The 23,848-nt window shown below is 38.2% G+C and overlaps 1 protein-coding gene across 2 annotated transcripts in view; it reads left to right on the top strand.

Moving 5' to 3' along the window:
- The window catches only part of VPS13C (vacuolar protein sorting 13 homolog C), a 197,979-nt gene that overhangs the window by 66,507 nt on the left and 107,624 nt on the right, over positions 1–23,848 (top strand). For both annotated transcript variants that reach the window (XR_009867321.1, XM_062206048.1), the window contains exons 21-28: positions 553–676; positions 2,575–2,692; positions 9,781–9,910; positions 10,568–10,646; positions 11,905–12,044; positions 17,440–17,593; positions 20,092–20,171; positions 22,364–22,423. Coding sequence is in view for 1 of the 2 variants with exons in the window: in XM_062206048.1 (XP_062062032.1) it covers positions 553–676; positions 2,575–2,692; positions 9,781–9,910; positions 10,568–10,646; positions 11,905–12,044; positions 17,440–17,593; positions 20,092–20,171; positions 22,364–22,423 (885 nt within the window). In the remaining variant the exon portion in view is untranslated. The remainder of the gene's footprint in view (positions 1–552; positions 677–2,574; positions 2,693–9,780; positions 9,911–10,567; positions 10,647–11,904; positions 12,045–17,439; positions 17,594–20,091; positions 20,172–22,363; positions 22,424–23,848) is intronic.

Here is a 23,848-nt window from a genome sequence, read left to right as displayed (position 1 = left end):
CTTTGTAACTCTGCCTTTCAAATAAATAAATCTTAAAAAGAAATAAATTAAGCAGAATACAGATTCATTAAGGGAAATATTCTCATTTTAGTTGGATTTTTAGAAAATATAACTAAAGGTTAATGTATGAATTTTATTTTTTTAAAAGATTTATTTATCTATTTGAAGAGTTACACAGAGAGAGGAAACACACACACACACACACACAGAGAGAGAGAGAGAGAGAGAGAGAGAGAGAGGTCTTCCATCCAATGGTTCACTCCCCAATTGGCTGCAACGGCTGGAGCTGCACCAATTCAAAGCCAGGAGCCAGGAGCTTCCTCCAGGTCTCCCACGCAGGTGCAGGGGCCCAAGGACTTGGGCCATCTTCTAATGCTTTCCCAGGCCACAGCAGAGAGCTGGATTGCAAGTGGAGCATCCAGGTCTTGAACCGGCGCCCATATGGGATGCCAGCACTTCAGGCCAGGGTGTTAACCCACTGTGCCAAAGTGCCAACCCTGATGTATGAATTTTATACTGTGAAAGAAATTAAAATTTTTTTCTTCACTTTAGCTCAACAGCAAAGATCAAGGTTTACAGAAGACTACTAATTCATCTCTGGAAGAAATAATGGATAAAGCATATGACAAATTTGATGTTGAAATAAAGAGTGTGCAACTACTCTTTGCACGAGCAGGTAAACCACGTCTCAACTTTTAGCATCTTGGAATTGCGTTGAATATCTTTGGTGATGGATGTGTTTGTGTGTATATGCAACCATTTCGCACACATATTCTATTGTTTACTTAAGAGTACCAAAGAAGAACCTATTAGTGCAAAATCACTGTCACAATTTCAAATAGAAATAAAAATTTGGATATTCGTTTTAACAGTACATAGCACCATTTAGATTAAGTCTAAAAAACTAAAAGTTTTTGAGGCCTGATAAGATGCTACAACATAGAAAATTCCACAAATTTTAGTTAAAATTCTTAGTTAAAATGCAAGTGCCCTGAAATTATTATGTAGAATAGCCTTCAGGCTATGTGTATAAAGTGTATTTAAAACATAATTAAATTTCATCTTGATATATGTCCCATTGCAAATATATCATTATGTTTATGGAAATATTCCAAATTTCAAGAGAATATGAAAATTGATAATAACTCTGGTCCTAAGTATTTAGGGTATGGAATACCCAACCAGTAGATACAGCCTTCAAACCTTGAAGGCAATTGATTTAGTTACCTTCTCAAAGCTTTGGTGTTTTTATTGCTTAAGTAAAGATTTTTAGTTCTTTATACTTCTTTAGGTTTTTGAAGCAGTAAGTATTAATTAAATGTTCTTGAGTTTATAACTTTGTGATAGGTTTCTGGTGGAAAGTGTAAAATTTATAGTCTAGTAGAAGTGATGAGATGTATTAAAATGTAATGTCATTGAACTAGAATTATTTGCTTTTGTCCTGAGTAGAAATCAAAACGTCAGTCAGAAGCATTTGTCACACCAAATACTTTATTTGCAGTGATAAGGAGACCATCAGGAATCCTTTCTAAAGCTATGACTCTCCAGTGTAGAGAAACTGGATGTGCAACGGGAAAATGGATGTGCAACAGAAGTGTTTGCCATCACGTGTAGGGGTGGACACACACCCAGGCGAAGTTTGGAAACATGCCTTTACGTAAATCACATGGTAGAAAGGTGTAAGCTCCCCCTGGGGTGGAGATCTTAGCGAAGGGGTGACCCTTGCACACTTTGAGACCCATCTGCACAGCTCTTGCCCTTCTGCTAGGATCTGGACCAGTTCAGGATACTTGGTGGCTGTATTTCTTTTTTGGCTCATAACTGAAAAACCTAAAAGATAGCTTTGAAAAGCAGTAGGTGCTTTGGAAGCTTTAGGGTTTTTAAGTACATGCAAATCATAATAAAGAATTTTGAGCTGCTCAGAGCATTACCAGTAACATTAAGAGTCTGTTAATTCCTGGAAGGGAAGTACCTACACAGACCACTAAAGCTACCTTTTTCTTTTGTATGTACTTAAGAATAATTTTTTGAATTATAAATGATTGAAGATTTTCATTTATTATCATCATTATTGATGATTATCTTTATAGATCTGTTAGCCATTGGAAAATTCTGTCTTTGGGACCTTTTTCTTTTTTTAGAGGAAAGTGATTGTCACACATTTTTAACACAAAATATTGCTTGTTGCAAGTCATTTTTAGTTTTTTAGTTTGGAATTGTGTGCTAAGCTTTTCTAATTATTTCAGTTAGGAATCTCTTAAATGCCCTTTATTCCTTCTATTTTTTTCCCCTTCTTCTCATTGTCACCACCCACTTTGATCACTTTTTCTGGAATCCAAACATTAACTTGTTGGGCTTTTCCTCCTGTTTGTTTTGAAATGCAAGATGATAGCGTATGAACATTCTTCACATATTCAGAATTTTTCTATCTCCTGTAAATCTGTATTTAAAAATATAGATTATTTAACTTGTAAAAATTGGTGTTCATTGAATGATTGTTTTCTAGTAACATAGTTTTTCCACAAAATATCTGATAATTTAAAAAGTTATTTAATATTAAAATTTTTTTTAAAGAGGAAAACTGGAAAAAATGTCGATTTCAACATCCATCATCTATGCATATATTGCAGCCCATGGATATTCACGTTGAGTTGGCAAAAGCAATGGTAGAAAAAGACATTAGAATGGCCAGGTAATGTATGAGTTATTTTTATTACTAGAAAATCAACACAGTGAAATGTATGTGCATCTGTTACTGGCTTTTAAGGAAGCAAAAATTTATGAAGGAGACAGAAAAAAGATAATGATTACTCTATCTTGCAGTAGAAATACATTTTCAGTAAAATGTGTATTTAAATTATATATCCCCTCTCTTCTATCACAAGTCCTGTTTGAAGTTTTTTTTTTTTTTAAAGATTTATTTGTTTGAAAGGTGGAGTTATAGTGCGAGAGGTCTTCCATCTGCTGGTTCACTCCCCAAATGGCCACGCAGTTGGGGCTGGGCCAAAGCCAGGAGCCAGGAGCTTCTTCCGGGTCTTTCGGATGGGTGCAGGGGCCCAAGTACTTGGGCTCACCTCTGCTACTTTCCCTGGTACATTAACAGGGAGCTGATTGGAAGCAGAGCAGCCAGACTTGGACCAGTAGTCATATGGGATGCTGGCATCACAGATGGTGACTTAACCTGTTGAACTGTACTGCTGGCTCCTGTTCAGCTTTCTGACACTGTATATTTGTTAGAATTTTATAGAGTTTTACATGAATGGCATCATAAGAATTTTAATTTTTGTTTAATTTCTTTCATAATTAATTTGAGATCATTGTACATAATTAATTTGAAATTCATTTATGTTGCATGTTTCAATAGTTCACTTATACCCTTTACCTGGTGGATGTTAAACCAATCGTATATTACCAGATGATGGCAATGATGTATTATTCTTTTAAAATATCTTTGCTTTATAAAAGTTTTTGTTAAAAAATTTTGTATATATAGTTGTAAGGGATATTGATCTGTGTTATGTTTTCTTTTTTTGTTGTTGCATAATGGAATTTATTGAATGAATGATTTCCCATTTGAGTTATTCCACCAACTTTTCTTTCTTAAAGCCATTTTTAAGTATGCCATTTGGAAGCATTACATCTTCCCAGTGACTTTTATTTAGAAATTGGAAATGTGACCCTTTGAGTTCATCCACTTTTCCCTTAGGAAAGGAACTAATACGTATTCATTTCATGTGTGTGTGCCAGGCACTCATGTTGATTAACACTGGAGGGTAGGAGTCTCTATGCAGATGAAGCTGAGGCTGTGCGAGTAATTTTCCTGAGTCCCCAACACAAACTCTGCCAATGCGTGGGCTTTTAATTTCATTGTCATGCTTCCTAGGCAGATGATTAACATGGTAGCAATCACATGGCATTCTAGTCCCCTTTGGGTATTAACAAATACTCAGAGTTACAGTTCTGTTAAGTAGTTCACTTTTCCAGTTTGGATGTTGTCAGTTTCAGAGCGCTTCCTTGGCCACATGTCGTTCCTCCAGGCCACACTGGTTGGCTGAGGGCCTGGGAAGGCCTGACTCCTTTAGTAATAAAGCCTGTGCTTCCATTTCTTCCCTGGGGCCACCATTAACCAGAAGTGTTGCCTGGCTAATTCTCTGCTTTTGAGAGATTAGAAAAGAATTTTCCCCTTCAAAGGCCAAACCTCTCAGGATTCCCACCCCTTTTCCTGCCTCCTTGGGGCTCCATACTGTCCTGTATGGGCAATATGTTGAGCCCTGTGATTTTTTCTTTTTCTTCTTAAATGTTTTATTAATCAAAAGAGAAATTTCATGTATTTCATAGCTACAATTCTAAGATGATATCCATACTCCCCCCCCCCATTTTCCTCATCCTTCTTCCTTCCTTCCTCCCTCCCTTCCTTCCTCCCTCCCTTCCTTCCTCTTCTCCTTCCTTCCTTCCTCTTTTCCTTCCTTCCTTTCTCATGCTTTCAGTCTACTCTATAATCACAGGTTAATTCACCACTAACCATAATATTCAATGAGTAAAAAGTAGAGTAACCACAGTTCCATAGGAGTATAAACAAGGGCTAAAAACAACAGACATATCATAAAATGTCTGTTTCACTCCTACACATTTTTTTTGTATTCTATATTAACTGTCACATAGCAGAGAAAATACATGAATTTATCTTTTTGGGGTTGGCTTATTTTACTAAGCATAATGATTTCCATTTGCATCCATTTTGTTGTAAAAGACAGGATTTTGTTCTGAATGTTCTGTGGATATCAATTAGGTCCATTTGGTCTGTACTGTAGGTTAGCTGTGTTGTTTCTTTGTTGATTTTTTTTTAAAGGGAGGTTAGAATTATATTATTTATTTTATTTCATTTTAATTTATTTATTTTAAGATTTATTTTATTCATTTGAAAGAGTTATAGAGAGAGGTAGAGACAGAGAGAGAGGTTTTCCATCCACTGGTTCACTCCCCAGATGGCCTCAATGGCCAGAGCTGCACTGATCTGAAGCCAGGAGCCAGGAGCTTCCTCCAGGTCTCCTACGTGGGTGCAGGGGCCCAGGGACTTGGGCCATCTTCTGCTGCTATCCCAGGCCATAGCAGAGAGCTGGATCAGAAGAGGAGCAGCCAGGACTCGAACTGCCGCCCATATGGGATGCCAATGCTTCAGGCCAGGGTGTTAACCCGCTGTGCCACAGTGCCCCTCTTTATGGATTTTTTTGTCTAATCGATCTGTCCATTGATGACAATAGGGTATTAAAGTCCCTAATTATGACTGTATTGGATGATATGTCTTTCTTTTAATCCATTAACACTTGTTTTGAATAGCCAGTCACTCTGACATTGGGTGCTTATATATTTACTATAGTCACATCTTCCTGTTGAATTGATCCCTTAATCATTACATAATGCCCTTTTTTGTCTCTTTTAACCACTTTTGTAAAGTCTGTTTTGTTTGATATGCTTTCTGTTTATGCTTTCTGTTAACATGGAATTTCTTTTCCCATCCTTTAACTTTAACTCTGTGTGTATCTTTGTTGGTGAGGTGTGTTTCTTGTAGGGAGCAAATAAATGGGTTTTGTTTTTTAATACATTCAGCCAGTCTGTATTTTTTAATTGTAGAGTTTAGTTCTTTTTCATTCTGGGTTATTATTGGTAAGTAATGACTTGATCCTGACATTTTTTTCATGAGTATTCCTATTGTTTTTCTTTGGATTTTCTTGGTACTTTTACTAGATTTTTCTGTTTTCACATTCTTTCCTAATGATGACTATTGTTCTGTGTTTCTGTGTATAGCATATTCTTAAGTATCATTTGTAAGGATGGACGAATGGTGAAAATAATTTCAGTTTCTGTTTGTTTTGGAAGGTCTTTGCTTCACCTACATTCATAACTGAGATCTTTGTTTGGTATAGTATTATGGGTTGACAGTATTTTTCTTTTAGGACTTGGACTGTGTCTCTTCATTCTCCTAGCCTGTAGGGTTTCTGATGAGAAATTGGCTATCACTCTACTTTGAGATCCTCTGAAGATCATCTGGTGTTTCTCTGGTATACATTGGAGAATCTTTTCTTTATGTTTTACTGTTGAAAGTTTGACTATAGTGTGTTGTGGTGAGGATCTTTCCTGGTCATGTCCATTAGGAATTCTGTGTGATTCCTGTAGTTGGATATCCCTGTCTTTCTCCGAATTAGGGATGTTTTCTATTGTTATTTCATTTAATAGACCCTTTAATCCATTCTCTCTCCACACCTTCAGGAACTCCCAAGACACATATGTTAGGATTGTTTAGTAGTATCCCATAAATCTTGAATGCTATTTTTAGTTTAAAATTTTTTTTTCTTTTTGTCTGAATGAGATATTTCCAAAGATATGTCTTTTAGCTCAGATATTCTTTCTTCTGCTTCACTGTGTCTGTTGTTAATTCTTTCCACTGTATTTTTTATTTGGCCTATTGAATTCTTCATTTCTTTCAGTTTGATTTCTCTTCAATACCTCTATCTCCCAACAATATTTTTCATCCATTTCGTGTATGGATTTCTTTATCGCATGTGTTTGCTTCTCTGTGTTTTTTAGTAAACTTTTATTTGTTTATTTTTTATTTTTATCTTTTTAAAGATTTGTTAATTTATTTGAAAGAGGATGAGAGTTAGAAAAAGAGAGGATCTCTATCTATTGGTTCACTCCTCAAGTGGCTCCTGCAGCCGGGGTTGGGCCAGGCCTAAGCCAGGAGTCAGGAACTTCTTCTGGATCTCCCACGTGGGTGCAGGGGCCCAACCTCTTGGGCCATCGTCTGCTGCTTTCCCAGGCACATTAGCAGGGAGCTGGATTGGAAGTAGATCAGCCAGGTCTTGAACTGGCGCCTATTTGTGATGCTGGTGTTGCAGGAGGTGGCTTAATCTGCTATGCTGCAATGCTGGCCCCTTGAGTAATCTTATGATCATTCTTTTGAATTCCTTTTCAGACATTTCATCAATGTCTTGTCTTTCCATTCTAACATTGAGGTGGTGTTGTGTTCCTTTTGGGGAGTCATATTGTCTTCCTTGTTTGTGTTCCTTACATTTCTATGTTTATTTCTAGGCATTTGTTTCTCCTCTGATGACTTTTTTCTTTGAAATCCGCCTCTGTGGCTTAGTGTGGTGTCTGCTCCTTCAGTGACTATTGAGAGATGTGTGCTTGCTGCAAGAAGATGGCATGTTCTCTAGCTCCCTGCTGCTGGAGTCGCTGGGGGTGCCCCGGCTCCCTGCTGTGTTCGTACTGTCCATGCTTCTGCATGGTTTCTCTCTTCTTTCCATAGAATTTCCTCTACAAATTTCTCTCCACATCTCCCCTGGTAATTCAGTCACTCCACTTCTCTTCTGTTATTTTCCCTTGGTCGAAATCAGCATGTCTTTTTCCTATTTAGGCATCTTGGATCTGGCCCTTATTTTTTCTTATTTTGGTATCGGAGTAATGTTGGCAACTTGGAAGATGTTATGTAGAATTGGTATTATTTTTTTCCATAAATGTGCATAGAATTCACTAGTAAAGAAGCCATCTGGGCCTGGAGTTACTCATTAGCTTATTAATTTATTCTTGAAAGCGTTATTAACCACAAATTCAGTTTCTGTAATTGATGGAGAGCTGTTCGGATGGTTTCTTCTTTTGAGTGGCGGTTTTCATGTTTCAAATGCTTTGAATATATTTATTTTGAATGGTTGTTTATTTCAGGAAATGTGTCCATCTTAGTTGTTGAGTATAGTGGCATAAAGTTGTTCATAGTGTTTCGTGACTACCTGTCTGAGACCTGAAAAACCTGTAACAAAGTTCTCTTACTCCTGATGCTTGTTTTTTGTGCTGTTTTTCTTTTTTACTTGAATTAGGCTGATAAGCAGTTTATTGATTTTGTTGACCTTCTAAAAGAGAACCAGCTTTTGGTTTCAGTTATTTTCTGTTTCTGGTTTTTATTTTTTATTTTGTGGTTTCCAGTCTCATTCATTCTTTTTCTTTACTTTGGATTTCATTTACTTTCCATTCCTAGTTTAAGGTGCTAGCTGAGGTCATTGATTTGAGACCTTTCTCTGTTTCTGATACAGGCACTTAGTGCTTTTAATTTCCCCAGATACTGTTTAACCGTGTCCTAGAGCCTGGTAGGCGTCTGTCAGCTTGAGCTGTTGATACCCGTTTGAAAGAGCTTTTTGAGCAGTAAATGGCTACCAACAAACCTGGGGCAGTTACCTTGGGTGGGGAAGCAGAATAAAGCAGCGTCTAAAAAGTAAATGACTGCTGAAAGTAGATTGGTGATTCAGCAGAAAATCAGATTTCACGGAGCTTGTGTTTTCTTTTTCTTTTTTTCTTTTCTTTCTTTCTTTTTTTTAAGACATTTATTTGAAAGACAGATTTATAGGGAGAGGTAGAAACAGAAAGAGAGAGGTCTTTCATCCACTAGTTCACTCCTCGAAAGGCTGCAATGGCTGGAGCTGAGCCAATTTGAAGCCAAGAGCCAGGAACTTCTTCTGGGTCTTCACATGTGTGCAGGGGCCCAGCATTTGGGCCATCCTCTGCTGCTTTCCCAGGCACATTAGCAGGGGGCTGTATGGGAAGTAGAGCAGCTGGGACACAAACTGATGCCCATAAGGGATGCAGGCACTGCAGGCCAGGGTTTTAACCTGCTGCGCCACAGTGCTGGCTCCAGAGCTTGTATTTTCATCAGAAGAAAATAAAATAAATAGATTTGTGTCAGGTTGCTGTTCAAGGCTTTATACACAGAAAAAGCATGGATAGAGAATGCTGAGGTGGATATGCTGATGTTTATAATGTAAATCTTTGATAACAGGAAATAGAGTATATATAGTATTTTTGGTTTTAAAATGTAGAGACTTGTGTTTGGAGTGTTTTAAAATAAAACATAGTTAACTTAAAAAGATTTGAGGGGCGGGCATTGTGGTCAAGTAGGTTAAGCCACCTAGATCTCATTTCAGAATATCTGGGATCCATTCCTACCTCCAATCCAACTTCCTGCTGATGCACACCCTGGGAAGCCGCAGATGATGGCTGTAGTGCTTGGGTTTCTGCCACCCAGGTAGAAGACCCAGATGGAGTTCCTGGTTCCTGGCTTTGGCCTTGTCAAGTCCTGGATTTCAGGCATTTGGGGAATGAAGAATGGATGGAAGCTCTCTCTCTCTCTCTTTTTAATATTTATTTATTTATTTGAAAGAGTTACAGAGAGAAGGAGAGGCAGAGAGAGAGAGAGAGAGGTCTTCCATCCGATGGTTCACTCCCCAGTTGGCTGCAGTGGGCAGAGCTGCGCCTATCTGAAGCCAGGAGCTTCCTACAGATCTTCCCACGTGGGTGCAGTGGCCGTCCTCTACTGCTTTCCCAGGCCATAGTAGAGAGCTGGATTGGAAGTGGAGCAGCTGAGACTTGAACTGGCACCCATTTGGCCTTATCCGCTATGCCACAGCGCTGGGGCCTCTCTCTATCTTTCTGTTGCTCTGCCTTTAGAATAAATAAGAATAAACTTTAAAGAAAAAGTAAAAAAAAAAAAAAAAAAAAGAAAATGAAAAAAAAATCTGGCTGATTGAGAATACATTTAAATTACCTTGACACTCTTGCAGTTCCTTGAGCATGGTTTAGGAATGAAGCATTATTTTGATTAAATTTAAACATGTCCAAAGTACTTCCCCTATACAGTGTCATTTTTTCCTCCAGTCCCTTACCCCTCTATAACAAGAGTATGGAGAAGCTGACCTTATTAAACACTTATCCAGTTGATTTTTTTTTTTTTTTTAGGTTTAAAGTATCAGGGGGACTTCCTTTGATGCACGTGAGAATTTCTGACCAGAAGATGAAAGATATGCTATGTTTGGTTAACAGTATACCTTTGCCACAGAAATCATCTGTCCAGCCTTCAGAGAGACAGGTAAATGGATACAGTGAAAATGCCTAATCTTTTCTTTTCACTACTGTTTTAGACTGGTGGTAAAAAGTCAGTTTTAAGGCAAGCTTAATGAACCAAAAATAGAGAAATGAAAGGAAAATGTCTTTCAGATTCATATAAAGTTTCTTTTAAATAAAACTAGAAATGAATTCTTTTTAAAAAGTAAGTAAAAGTTGTTATACAATTTTTTATATGTTAGACTTAAATGTTCTAGTTCACATTAATTGGAATGATGTTTATAGCATAAAAGAAATGTTGGATTTCCACTTACTTTGAAGTGAAATTTGAGAGAGCCAACTGGTGACATCATTTGACATCATTTCCTGGGACCCTATAATAAATGTGTACTTTAACATTGTAATAGACAACAACTAAATGACATGCAGTGATAAATAGACTTCCCTACTAGAGTTGTACATAGTTTTGTCCTTGAAAGAATAATAATCTTAATAATTTTGAAATCTCATCCACCTGTTAGTGGCTGAGTTAGTGAATTCCATAATGTGTTTTATTGTATTCTTTGTGTATGTGGCTTTCCATATCTCTGTGCTCTGTTACTTTTTGATTTTTCTTTCCTTGATGTGTACTGAATCCTGCTAAGTCAGTGTTTTGAAGAAGTATTTTTGTGTTCTTTGCTAGGTATCATCAATTCCTGTTATTTCAGGTGGGACCAAAAGCTTACTTGGTGCTTCACTGTTACTGGAGGGAGTGGAATCAGGTAAGGGGTATAAAATACTGTGACACCAAGCCTGTGTATTATCATGTGCAAGAAAGATGTAAAAAAATAAAGAATTTCTGAAAATGTAATAGTGATTTACTGGTTCTAGTTCTTGTTGTACTACCCAAGCAGCAGTGTGCCTTCAGTCACTTACCTTTCTTAACTCCGTTTCTTTACTGGATAAATGAGGGATTTTTGTTGTTGGCAGTGCTTACTTGAGATTTTGAATAAGCTACTCTTGTGCCTCAGCCTGCCGGTCTGCATGTGATCCTTTTCTGTAGCTCTGGCCTAACAGATCTCTTGATTTTGAGCTACTGTATAAACTCCCCGAGGACAAGACCATGCCATTTCTGGCACTTCTGGTGTCCTTAGTGGCTGACACAGCCTGAGGTATGGTAGCTGATGCTCAGAATAATCTTTTATTGAATACTGAATGGATGAAGGAAAGTGAAAAAGTCAGAATCATCAAAAAAAAAAAAAAAGAATAGTACAGTTTGATTTTTTAAAAAGATTTATTTATTTATTTGAAAGGCAGAGTTACAGAGAAGGAGAGGCAGAGAGAGAGAGAGAGAGATAGAGATTGAGATTGAGATTCTTCCATCCACTGGTTCACTCCCCAAATGGCCATAATGACCAGCGCTGTGCTGATCCAAAGCCAGGAGCCATGAGCCTCCTCTGGGTTTCTCACGTGGGCTTAGGGGCCCAAGCACTTGGGCCATTTCCACTGCCCTCCCAGACCACAGCAGAGAGCTGGATTGGAAGTAGAGCAGCTGGGTCTTGAACCGGCACCCATATGGGATGCTGGCACCACAGGTGACTGCTTTTACCAGGTACGCCACAGGGCTGATCCGAAGCCAGGAGCCAGGAGCTTCCTCTGGGTCTCCCATATAGGTGCAGAGGCCCAAGCACTTGGGCCATATTCCACTGCTTTCCCAGGCCATAGCAGAGAGCTGGATTGGAAGTGGAGCAGCTGGAACTTGAACTGGCGCCCATATGAGATGCTGGCACTGCAGTTGGCAGCTTTATCCACTACGCCGCAGCACCAGCCCTTGCAGTTTGATTTTAAATTTGATTATTACGTGCCATCTTGCATCACTTTATGGGATTTTATAAAGAAAACATTGAAACTGTCCTGATTTTCAATATGAGAATTATATATATTATAAGTGCATTTAGTCTTGGGAGATTTAGTTTTGAGTGCCTTATGTAGTTTTCCTTGGACATTGTCTGAGGTGGAATGAATATCTTTTTCCTTTAGATTCTGAGGATGAATATTTTGATGCTGAAGATGGAGAATTACAGACTGGTAAAAGTATGAAGGTAACAGAACTGAAAAAAGCTACAGAGGTCCCAAATGAAGAGCTCATTAATCTTCTACTCAAGTTTGAAATTAGAGAAGTATGTACTTTTTTGCTCATAAATACATTCTGTTGCTGTTGTCTTATAAACTAAGGCCGGCTAGACTCAAATGTTAAGTATATTGAAACTGTGGAATGGTGTCTTCTCTGCTCCCCAGAACATACAAACATGCATGCACATGTATACACACAGCATTTTTTAAATATTGAATGTTATTTCTTAAAAAACTCACACAAGAATGATCTGTGGTATATCTAATATATTTTAGAAGAGCTCAAGACTCTTAATTAGGATTTGATTTTCTACAGAATATTTCTATGATGTAATTACTTAAATTTTTAAATAACTTCTATTTCTAAGCTAAATAATATTGCTGATTGTCAGGTTTTAAGATTGGAAAAATGTGAATAACTTAAATTTCCAACACGCTCCCTATAGGTTTTGAAAGTCACAGGTATATAAGTGAAGTTGACATCTTGAGATTTGATTGTTAATAGGTCCTGGCTATACTCCTGCAGAATAATGGTCTTTCTACCTTATACTGTTGAATACTTTATTTAATTTAGGATTAAGCCTTTGATTACAGTAAATTGAAAATATATTATCAAAATATTTAAAAGGAAAAAAAGAGGAACGAGGAGGATGGGAGAGTGGGAATTATCATTATGTGCTTAATGTTGTATATGTAAAAGATATGAAATCTGTTGTCTATATAAATACAAAAGCCACATAAAAATAAACATGGAGAGACATTTATGATATATCATTATTTGGGAAAAAATAATACTAAGGACATTATAATTCCATTGAAAAGTATATGATTCTTTGGTAGATGGCAGTGTTTAGGTGATGTCATTACAGGTTTTTATTTTTATCTGTTAGTTTTTCCATGTATTCTGAAATTTCTATAATAAATATGTATTGCCTTGATAATAAAATGGAAAAGATAAAAAGTAGAGATGTCCTTTATTGATTGTTTAATATCCTAAAGTGAGAGCTTATCCTATAAATACAAAGCCAGAAGTTCCATATTTGAATTGTATGTAGAAATCTAAGTATTACTGTTTTTTTTTTTTAAAGAAAAGTATGTTTTCTACCTTAGCTGTCTTTGATTTCTCTCTCTCTTTCCTACTTCCATACAAAATACTGATAACTTGACTCTTAACTTCAGAATACATTCAGATGATTGTTTTTCTCCTCACTGCAGCCGTACTGCCCAAGTCATCATCATCTCTTGTCTCAACTCCTGTCTGCTTTCCTCTGGTGCTCAGTTCTTCATATAGTGGCTGAAGTGATCTTTTTAAAGTAAAAGTCAGATCATGTCACTCTTCTGTTCAGAACCTTCCACTGGCTTGATAGCTTGCTCAGACTGAATCGTCTCATGTACTACGAGGCTTTACAGGGGTCACCCCATGTGGCTGGATTCATCTTCAGTTCTCCCCTGCCTTGCTCACTGTATTCTAACCTTACTTCATTTATTTCTTAAGTATAACCAACGTTATTTTTGTTGCTGGAAAATATCAAATGAGCAAAGTTCTTGCCTCACAGAGATCATACGTTTGTTCTTTCTTACACAGACTGAAGCGTATTCTTTTTTTTTTTTTTTCTTTAATTTGCCTATTTGAGAGACACAGAGACAGAGACTCATATCTGCTGATTCACTCCTCAGATACTGGAGCATCTTTTTTTTTTTGGTGCTGGGGTTGGCTGAAGCCAGGAGTGCTATCCAGGTTCTCCATGTGAGTGGAAGAAACTCAGTTGCTTGAGCTGTTACTGCTGCCTCCCAGAGTCCACATTAATAGGAAGCTGGAATCAGGAGTCAGTGTAGGGTACTGAACCCAGGTACTCCAGTGTGGGATGCAGCAGTCTTAACCAGTAGGCTAAATGCCCACCTCGCAGAAGAGCACATTCTTTGTGCTCCCTTTTCCTTTGCCTGGAACATTCTTGTCCTACATAGCTTGATTTTCTTTTATTTTTTTACCTCCTTCAATATTTGCTCACATACTGTCTTGGAAGGTCCTGACCACCCAACGTAAGATAGCAACATTCACTTTTCCCAACTCTCCTTCTAACATAAAGTTCATGAGGACAAGGACCCTCTCTGCACTGGTCACTTTAGGATCCTAAGTTTCTGGCATAGCCTGGTTCATGGTAGATAATGCCCAGTAAATATTTTATTGAGTATTGAATGAATGAAGTGAAGTAGAAAACAATCAAAACCATTGAAGGAAAAAATAGAGCTTTGGAAGTATTTTTCCCAGATGATGTTATTTTTTGCCATTCTATGTTTTAAACATTTCTGCAGTGCAGTTTGTCAGTTTTTTCTTTATGTCCTAGTTACAGTATGTGTTGGAGATAAACCGACTTGAGACTACCTACCCACCAATGGTTGGACTCAGAAACGTGAGGGATGCAGAAAGTGAGGCATTTATTGTTACCCGGACTTGAGAGCAGTGACCAGCTCCTTTTATCCCTGGCATGCAGGGGTCCCTTCCCCAAGTTTCTCATTGGTTGGGAAACTTGAGAAGTATGATCTAAACCCAGCATGGTGCCTAAGGCTGGTGCTGGAGAAATAACAGTAGTGGGTGTTGCTGGGCAGGGCTAGGACAGAAGGGGAGTTACATCATGGTATCTTCAGGACTCCCGGGACTTAGACAGGAGAGCACTGTGTAACAGGCATGCAGTGGTTACAGATTACAGAATTGCTGAAGGTTACAAAGATAACAAATGGTGAGGGTTTGCAAAGCAAACTGGGCAGTTGACCTCCTTTGGGTTTATTTTTTTTTAATTTTTATTTATTTATTTATTTATTTTTGACAGGCAGAGTGGACAGTGAGAGAGACAGAGAGAGAGAGAAAGGTCTTCCTTTGCCGTTGGTTCACCCTCCAATGGCCGCCGCTGCTGGCACGCTGCAGCCGGTGCATCGCGCTGATCCGAAGGCAGGAGCCAGGTGCTTCTCCTGGTCTCCCATGCGGGTGCAGTGTCCAAGCACTTGGGCCACCCTCCACTGCACTCCCGGACCATAGCAGAGAGCTGGCCTGGAAGAGGGGCAACTGGGACAGAATCTGGCGTCCTGACCGGGACTAGAACCCAGTGTGCCGGTGCCACAGGCAGAGGATTAGCCTATTGAGCAGTGGCGCCGGTCCCTTTGGGTTTTTTGCAACCCTCTATTGTACATGCTACTGAGGCCTAGTATCCTTGCTATGCTAAGGTTAAGGTGTCTCTTATAAAATACACTATGGGGTCAGTATGTGTTTAGAAAATTCTCTGTCAGAAAAGACATCTACCCATGGTTTTTATGTATTACTATATGGTTTCATTACTTTCATCTTAAACATTATATTTTTGCAAAACTTTTTGTGTATGTCAGTTTTGTGCTTAATACCTTATTTTTCAGTTGATACCATTGGTTTATAGCATCTGTTAATAATACTAATTTTTTTTCAGTATTTGTGTTGTTCTGGCTACTGTTGCTCCTTATCAAGTTACCTAAAACTTAGTAGCTTAAAATGACTTCTGTTTTGCTCCCAATTTGTGGGTTATGAATTCTGGAAGGGCCAAGCTGGATAATTTTGTGTGAAGTCTTCCATTTGATTGTAGTGCTTTGTTGACTGGGACTGCAGTCATCTGACGTCTGACAGCGCCTGATAGTAGTGGTGGTGTACTCTTGAAGCTGGTATTTGATGCTGATAGTTGACTAGGAGCTGAGCTCGGACCCTTGTCTTAGACACCCACCTTCCCAGGAGGATAGTCTTAGCATAGTTGAGCTTTTTGCATGGCAGTTAACATTCTCTGAACATTGCCAGTAAGAGTTTCATGGTTGTGTCTGCGATCAGAATTCATTTTGTATCACTTCCTCTGTACTCTTCTTTTTTTTCCAACTTAATATTTTATTTTTTGAGATATTTTAAAATTTATACTCAAAGGTTTAATGCTCTACTACCAGGCAAGGCAGTGGAGGATGGCCCAGGTCCTTGGGTCCTGCATCCGCATGGGAGACCAGGAGGAAGCACCTGGCTCCTGGCTTTGCATTGGCGCAGCGCGCTGGCCCTGGCGGCCATTTTGGGGGTGAACCAACAGAAGGAAGACCTTTCTCTCTGTCTCTCTCTCTCTAACTCCACCTGTCCAAAAAAAAAAAAAAAAAAAATTAAAATGACTGTGTAGTTCAGCACAAAAATAAGCAAGGGCTATAAACAATAATCAAATGAAAAGATGTTCAACTTTATAGAAAATAACTTTTAAGATAGTCACAAAACCATTACAACTAGTGCTGTGTAATTCCTATTAATTTGTTTGACAGAGGTTTAAAACAGAGTTTGACAAACACTGTTTGCAGCAAAACTAACACGTAGGCATTTCTTTCTTTTTTTGATTTTTTAAAAAAATTTAAATTACATGTAAGGGGAAATATGGCAGTAATTGCCTATGTCTGGCTTGTTCAACTTGATATCTAACAATTCAACCATTTTGCCACAAATGATAGAATTACAATTTTTTAAATAACCAAGTAATATTCCAGGGTGTGTGTGTGAAACTGCCACATTTTCATCATCCGTGACTTCATTTGATGATGGACATTGGGGTTGATTATTGATTAAAGCATTCACAAGGCTGCCCAGACTCAAAGGGTTGGGATAAAGCCTCTTTCTCTTTTTAAAAATTGTTATTTATTTATCTAGTTACTTACTTGAAAGGCAGAGAAAGAGAGGGCAAGACAGAGAAATATTCCATCCCCTGGCTTTTTTCCCAGAGGTCTGCAACAGTCAGGCTCAAGCCAGGAGCTGGGACCTCCTGTTGGGTCTTCTATATGGGTGGCAGGGATGAAAATACTTTAGCCATCATCTGCTACTTTCCAGGAACATTGGCAGGAAGTTGCAGGCACTCTGACAAGAGGTGACTTCACCTGCTGCACCACGCCATCCACCCTAAGCCTTCATCTTTTAATAGGAATATTGAAGAATTTACCTCTTCTAAACATTGCTACATATGTGTTTTATTTTTTATTGGCTAAATATATTGGCCATCATTTCTAGAGTTAATGTAAATGGTGGTATGACAGTAAATATTCTTGTCTTTTTACTTTGATGGGAATGATTCTATCATTACAGGTCAGGATTTTTGTTTTGGATATAGGTTTAAGAAAATCATATTAAGAAAGAACTCATACATTTCTTTTTAGTAAATTAAAGAATTTACTTTAGTAAATTAAAGAATTTAGTAAATTAAAGAATTTAGAAAATTAAAGTAAATCAATAATGGATGATAAATTTCAACTGTCTTATCAATGTATTATATTCTCAATAACAGAATTTGAGGTGATAATTTCTAATCAGATTTGCCTGGTGATGTGTATGGACAAAGATTCTGTTTCTGTCAATTTCATTGTGATGCAGACTTCCTACCAACTTTTCATTGGCTGTGCTTATTTTTTTAGGTCATTTTGGAATTTACTAAACAACAGAAAGAAGAAGATACCATTCTAGTATTTAGTGTTACTCAGTTAGGAACAGAGGCTACAGTGAGAACCTTCGACTTAACTGCAGTATCTTATTTAAAGAAAATTAGCTTGGATTACCATGAAATTCAAGGTAATTGCTGTGAAAAATACAAAAGTAACTAATAGTTAAAGTGGCACTTCGGAGTATGTGAATCACTCTCATAGTCATGTTTGTAATAAGTGATAGCTGACACTGTTGAAGCACTTTTCAGATAACTTGCTTAATTTTTATTTTGTTAATTTTTAAATGGTTTTGCTTGATTCATGAAGCAGGGTTGATGTCTTATTTTTTGTCTTGTGGATGAAGCTTTTTTTTTTTTTTTTTTTTTTTTTTTGCCAGGCAGAGTTAGACAGTGAGAGAGTGAGAGAGGGAGACAGAGAGAGAGTTACAGACAGTGAGAGAAAGACAGAGCGAAAGGTCTTCCTTCCGTTCGTTCACTCCCCTAATGGCCGCTACGGCCTATGGCTGGTGCTACGCTGATCCGCAGCCAGGAGCCAGGTACTTCCTCCCGGTCTTCCTGCAGGTGCAGGACCCAAGCACTTGGGCCATCCTCCACTGCCCTCCGGGGCCACAGCAGAGAGCTGGACTGGAAGAGGAGCAACTGGGACTAGAACCTGGGGTGCTGGCGCCGCAGGCGGAGGATTAGCCAAGTGAGCCAGCCTGAAGCATTTTTTTTTTAAGGATTCACGCATTTATATGAATGGCAGAGTTAGAGAGAGTGACACAAATAGTCCATCTTCTGGTTCACTCTCTAAATGACTTGAGTCAGGCTGAAACCAGGAACTGGAAACTCCATCCAGGTCTCTCTTACCTGACAACAGGTGCCTAAACACTTGGACCATCTTTCTCTGCTATTCCCAGGCCATTGACAGGGAGCTGGATCAGAAGTGGAACAGCTGGGGCATGAAATGGGGCCCATATGAGATGCCAGTATTACACCCAGCAGCTTAATCCACTGCCATAATGCCAGCCCCTTATTTACTCTTTACAACAATACTGTGAAGTAGGCAGTGTTATTGTCTCCAGTTTACATATACATAAACAAAGACATGGATTTTTATGATGTACCCATGGTTGCACAACTAGTAAGCTATTTGAAAACCCTTGAAGTATAACCCTAGGTTTCTTTACACTCAACTAGTATGCTCTGTTGCTTCATGCATTCCGTATAAATTGCTTTGATGTAGGTAGTGCTATTTCTAGCCTATAAAAGAACAATGAAATGAAGACATTAAGTGGCTTACTCAGTATTGTGAATCTTGTGAATGGCCAAACCGAGATTCTCTCTCTGGACTTCTGACGTTAAAGGCCTTGTTCTTTCTATTAAATAGTGTTTGTATATAACAAGAAGCACCAGGTTATAAAAATAAAAATGGAAAATGGAAAATTAACTCTTAAAAGTTTTTGTAGTTTATTCGTATCAGTGTCTATCTTGTGTGCCTCAGATACTTGAGACTTGAAGAGATTGATGAATCTATACTGATTAAAATTCCTAATATTTTTAGTGCTTTTAGTCAAATATGAAAACCTATGTTTTGTAATTTTTCATAATTGAAATTAAAAATACCTTAGTTTAGAAGAAAAACAATATTTTATATGTTAGTAATTTTCTGTAGGTATGGTGTTAAAGTAGAGTTTATGTTTCTGTATTGAGGGAAAATATAAATAATAAACTTTCTAGACTATTTTTTCATTTAGGGAAGGTTATGCCCTTGCAGGTCAAGGGAAAATTTTGAGGTATTTCAGATGCCAGAGGTACAGACTTGCAAATGATAAGGATGAAATGATGAAGAAATCACTTCTTCCTCCTCGGCTCTTAGAGATTTCTTGGTACATCCACAAACCTTTATGGAGGGCATTTGGTGGTATCTGCTGTTTTTCAATTAAAAAGAAGCTTAACAGTTTTTCTCCCTTAAAAATGAACTTTTGTTTTTGTGTAAGATGCCACTCTGTCAATAAAGGAAATTTATGTAAATTCTTTAATGTAAATAAAATAAACTGTGGAATTTTGGAGCTCAACAGGATATTAGATATTTTCCTAATCTCGCTTCCTTGTTAAAAATTTAAGTTAATTAGCTTTTGGTAAGGGTGTAGATTAATTAGAATTCATACTTCCTGCGCCAGCCGCAGCGCGCCAGCCGCGGCGGCCATTGGAGGGTGAACCAATGGCAAAAGGAAGACCTTTCTCTCTGTCTCTCTCTCTCACTGTCCACTCCGCCTGTCAAAAAAAAAAAAAAAATTCATACTTCCTGATTGTTAGACCTTTAGTCTTTCAAAATCTCCTACAAATGCACAGATGGCTTTAAAAGTACTTATAAAAGTTTTGATTATTTTTGAATATAGATATGAAATCAAATGAATACAAATATGCACATTTTTAAAAGTTGGATGCTTTGGGCAGAGGTTTAGAATGGTTTATGCCTTCAGCAATGTTGGCCATAGTATTTAATAGCCATGAAAATATGTACAGATATTCTATCAGAGCTTAATTAGTAATTATTTAAAAATATAAAAGTACCTTGAAAGTTCCAAAAGTTTAAGAATAATTTATTTGAAATACACTTTTTTCCTGTTTTTCTTTAATCTAGGATCCAAAAAGAAGCCTCTTCACTTGATAAGCTCTTCTGATAAGCCTGGACTAGATCTTTTAAAAGTAGAATATATTAAGGTAAGGACGATAGTTATATTTATTATAATCTTTGAACTATACTCCTGGAAAATAGAAGATAGCAGTATATTACTACAGTTTCTAGATCTGTGGCATGGTTTTTAACTGTCAGGATATCTAGTATTTCTTTGTCCATTTGTACACCTTCTTTCTTTTTCACCTGAGTACAGTTCTGTTAAAAAGCCACTAAGCTCTTGTCCCCAGAAATTGAAACCTGGAATGAAGTAGGAGCTGCTTCTATCTTCTTAGGCATATTCACATGTCTGTCTGTCTGTCTGTCTCTCTCTGTCTATATGTTTATATATATACACACTTACATATATAGGTGATGTGTTTTGAATATCCTGCATCAAACTGGAAAGGCCAGATTGGATCAGATTCATAAGAGAACTGTTGGGAATGAGAATTGACTCAAAAATACATGAGAAATGCTGAGGGAGCTGATACTGTTTAGCTTCATTCAAGATCAGTTGTTTAATCATTGACCAAACATGCTTGTAGTGGTAGGTACTTGGGATACAGAGATGAAAAAATATTCCTTGTTCTCAAGGAAATTCAGTAGGGAGATAGACAAGAGAACAGAAATTCAATATAATGTGAGGGGCTGGCATTGTGGTGCAGTGGTGAAGCTGCAGCCAGCAGTGGTGGCATCTCATATGAGTGCCAGTTCCTGTCTCAGCTGCTCCACTTCTAGTCTGTCTCCCTGTTAATGCTTCTGGGAAAGCAGCCAAAGATGGCTCACGTATTTGGGCCTCTGCCATCGATGTGGAGAACTGGATAGAGTTCCTAGATCCTGGCTTCAGTGTGGCCTAGCCCCAACCATTGTGGCCATTTGGGGAGTGAACCAATAGGCAGAAAATCTCTCTCTGTTTGTGTCTGTCTAGCTCTCTCTCCACTCTGCCTTTCAAATAAATAAATTAATTAAAAAAAAAAGAGATGTGATTGATTTTTTTAAAATTTATTTTTATTTTTTATTTTTTGACAGAGTGGACAGTGAGAGAGAGAGAGACAGAGAGAAAGGTCTTCCTTTGCCGTTGGTTCACCCTCCAATGGCCGCCGCGGCCAGCGTGCTGTGGCTAGCACACCACGCTGATCCGAAGCCAGGAGCCAGGTGCTTCTCCTGGTCTCCCATGGAGTGCAGGGCCCAAGCACTTGGGCCATCCTCCACTGCACTCCCGGGCCACAGCAGAGAGCTGGCCTGGAAGAGGGGCAACCGGGACAGGATCGGTGCCCCGACCGGGACTAGAACCCGGTGTGCCGGCGCCGCAAGGCGGAGGATTAGCCTGTTGAGCCGCGGCGCCGGCCATGATTGATTTTTGACTGCAGAAAGGCACAAAACCATATGGGGTCAGAGTGGCATGGGAATTATTCAGGTCAGAGATTTCTCACAGAGGTGCATCTTTGTAGTTAGAATTTACTGTGTTCCCGAAGTGCAGAACTAGAACTATGTGTAGTTGAGAGAGAGAGTTTTTAAAATGTTGATTATCATTTTTTCGAAAAGCAGAGAGAGAGAGAGAGAGGTTTTTAAAATCCATTGTTTCACTCCCCAAATGGCCAGAGAGCCAGGGCTGGGGAAGGCCAAAGGCAGGACCCTAGAATTCCATCTGTGTCTCCCAGTTGGGTGGCAGGGGCCCAAGCACTTGAGCCAGCTGCTGTGTCCTGGGATGCATTAGCAGGAAGTGGGGTTAGAGGTGGAGTCACACTCTAACTAGAGATGGGCACATCCCAGACTTCGACTTAAGCTGCTGCATCACAGCGCCTGCCCCATGGGAAGTCAATTTTTGATCTCTTTAAAGAGATCTCTTTAGATCCAGATTCTCAAAAGATTGAGTTTATAAGAAAATGAGGTTTTTTTCACTGAAGATGGCAAAAAATAGATGTGCCAGACTACATAGACAACATTGCAGTGTTGGGTGATGGATTAACTGGATTATAGCTCCCAAGCTTCTGAGTTTACCCTTCTGATGCCTAAGTTCGTTTTTCATAAGTGAATATTCTCTCATATTTGAAGAGAATGCCTTGGGACTCTTGTAATAAGTAAGTTATTTAAATGTGACATTAAACCAGCGAACATAATTTAAATATGGGATGTATATAAAAATACATTATAATCAAATATAAATAAATTAAGCAGAGATCACAAATACATGATTGACATGATTCCGTCTTTAGAACTTTTGTTTCTTTTTCAGGCTGATAAGAATGGACCTAGTTTTCAAACTACTTTTGAAAAAACAGAACAAACATTTAAGGTAAGAAATTATATTAAATAAGGGAATGCTATAGGCAAAGGAACGTTGATTTACAAAGATCTAACAGAGTTCTAAATAAAGCAGATATCATCATTTAATGCAGGAGTTAAAAAAATTATGTAAAATAACCAGGAGCAATGCTGAGTACTTTGAGGCCATGCTGCTTTGGTAGTAGCACAGAGCAAGAAGAGTCAAAGGGTACTTGTGGGTTGCATTAAAAATAGAATGGGAGAGATGCGCTTTAGATGACACTTTTGAGGGGTGGGAGAATATTGTACTATTGTGAAGTTTCCTTGTTACAGATTTTTATGTACATTTAGTATTTTGAGAGAAATGAAAAAATTATTTTCTATAACAGATATTTTTTCTTTTAATTTTCTATTAGCAGCCCATTTTAAAGATTTTTAATTGTCACATAGTAACAGCACAGATTTATGGGGCACAGTGTAACATTTCAGTGTCTGCATGTGTTATGTAATGGCTGCATCAGACTGTCATATCCATTACCTCAGATGTTATCATTTCTTTGTGGTGGGAGCATTAAAATTTTTCTCTACTAGATATTGTGAAGTCATCAATTGTTTTTGAGCATAGTTACCTGCTTTGTTCTAAGACTGTTCTGGTCCAGCCACACTCCCATACCTGTTAGTCATCCTCCCTCCTACCCCTTCTCCCTGACACCCTTCTCAGGTTCTAGTAACTACTACTCAGTTCTTCTGTTGGTTGACTTTTTGCTTCCATATATAAGTGAGAACATGCAGTATTTTTCTTTCTAGACCCAACTTATGTAATTTAACATAATGTTTTCCAGTTCCATCCATATTTTCCAGTTCCAGTTCCATATTGCTGCAAATGATAGAATTGCATTCTTTCTTATGGCTGATTAGTATCCCATTGTGTATATATGCCATATTTTCTTTATCCATCTGTTCTGCTGTTGATGGATACCTAGGTTTTTTGCTTATCCTGACTACTGTGAATAGTACTGTGATAAACATTGGTATGCAGGTATGTCTTCAGTGTACCGATTTCCTTTCCTTTCCTTTGAATCCATACCCAGTAGTGAGATTTCTGGGTCATATGGCAGTTCTATTTCTAATTTTTTGAGGAACTTCCATAGTTCTTCCCAAAATGGCTGTACTGCTTTGCATTCCTACCAACAATGTATGAAAGTTTCGGTTTTTTCCCAAATTCTTGGCAGTATTTGTTTTTTGTTCTTTTTTTTTTTTTTTAAAGATTTATTTATTTATTTGAAAGGCAGAGTTAGAGAGAAACAGAGGCAGAGAGAGAGAGCGAGAGAAGTCTTCCATCCACTGGTTCACTCCCTAAATGGTTGCAATGGCCAGAGCTGGGTTGGTCCGAAACCAGGAGCGAGGAGCTTCTTTGGGGTCATGTGGATACAGGGGCCCAAGCACTTGAGCCATC

Source organism: Lepus europaeus, chromosome 11 (genome assembly GCF_033115175.1).
Source record: "Lepus europaeus isolate LE1 chromosome 11, mLepTim1.pri, whole genome shotgun sequence".
Classification (NCBI taxonomy): domain Eukaryota; kingdom Metazoa; phylum Chordata; class Mammalia; order Lagomorpha; family Leporidae; genus Lepus; species Lepus europaeus.
The sequence above is the reverse complement of the archived record's forward strand: the minus strand, read 5'-3'. Positions and strand labels throughout refer to the sequence as shown.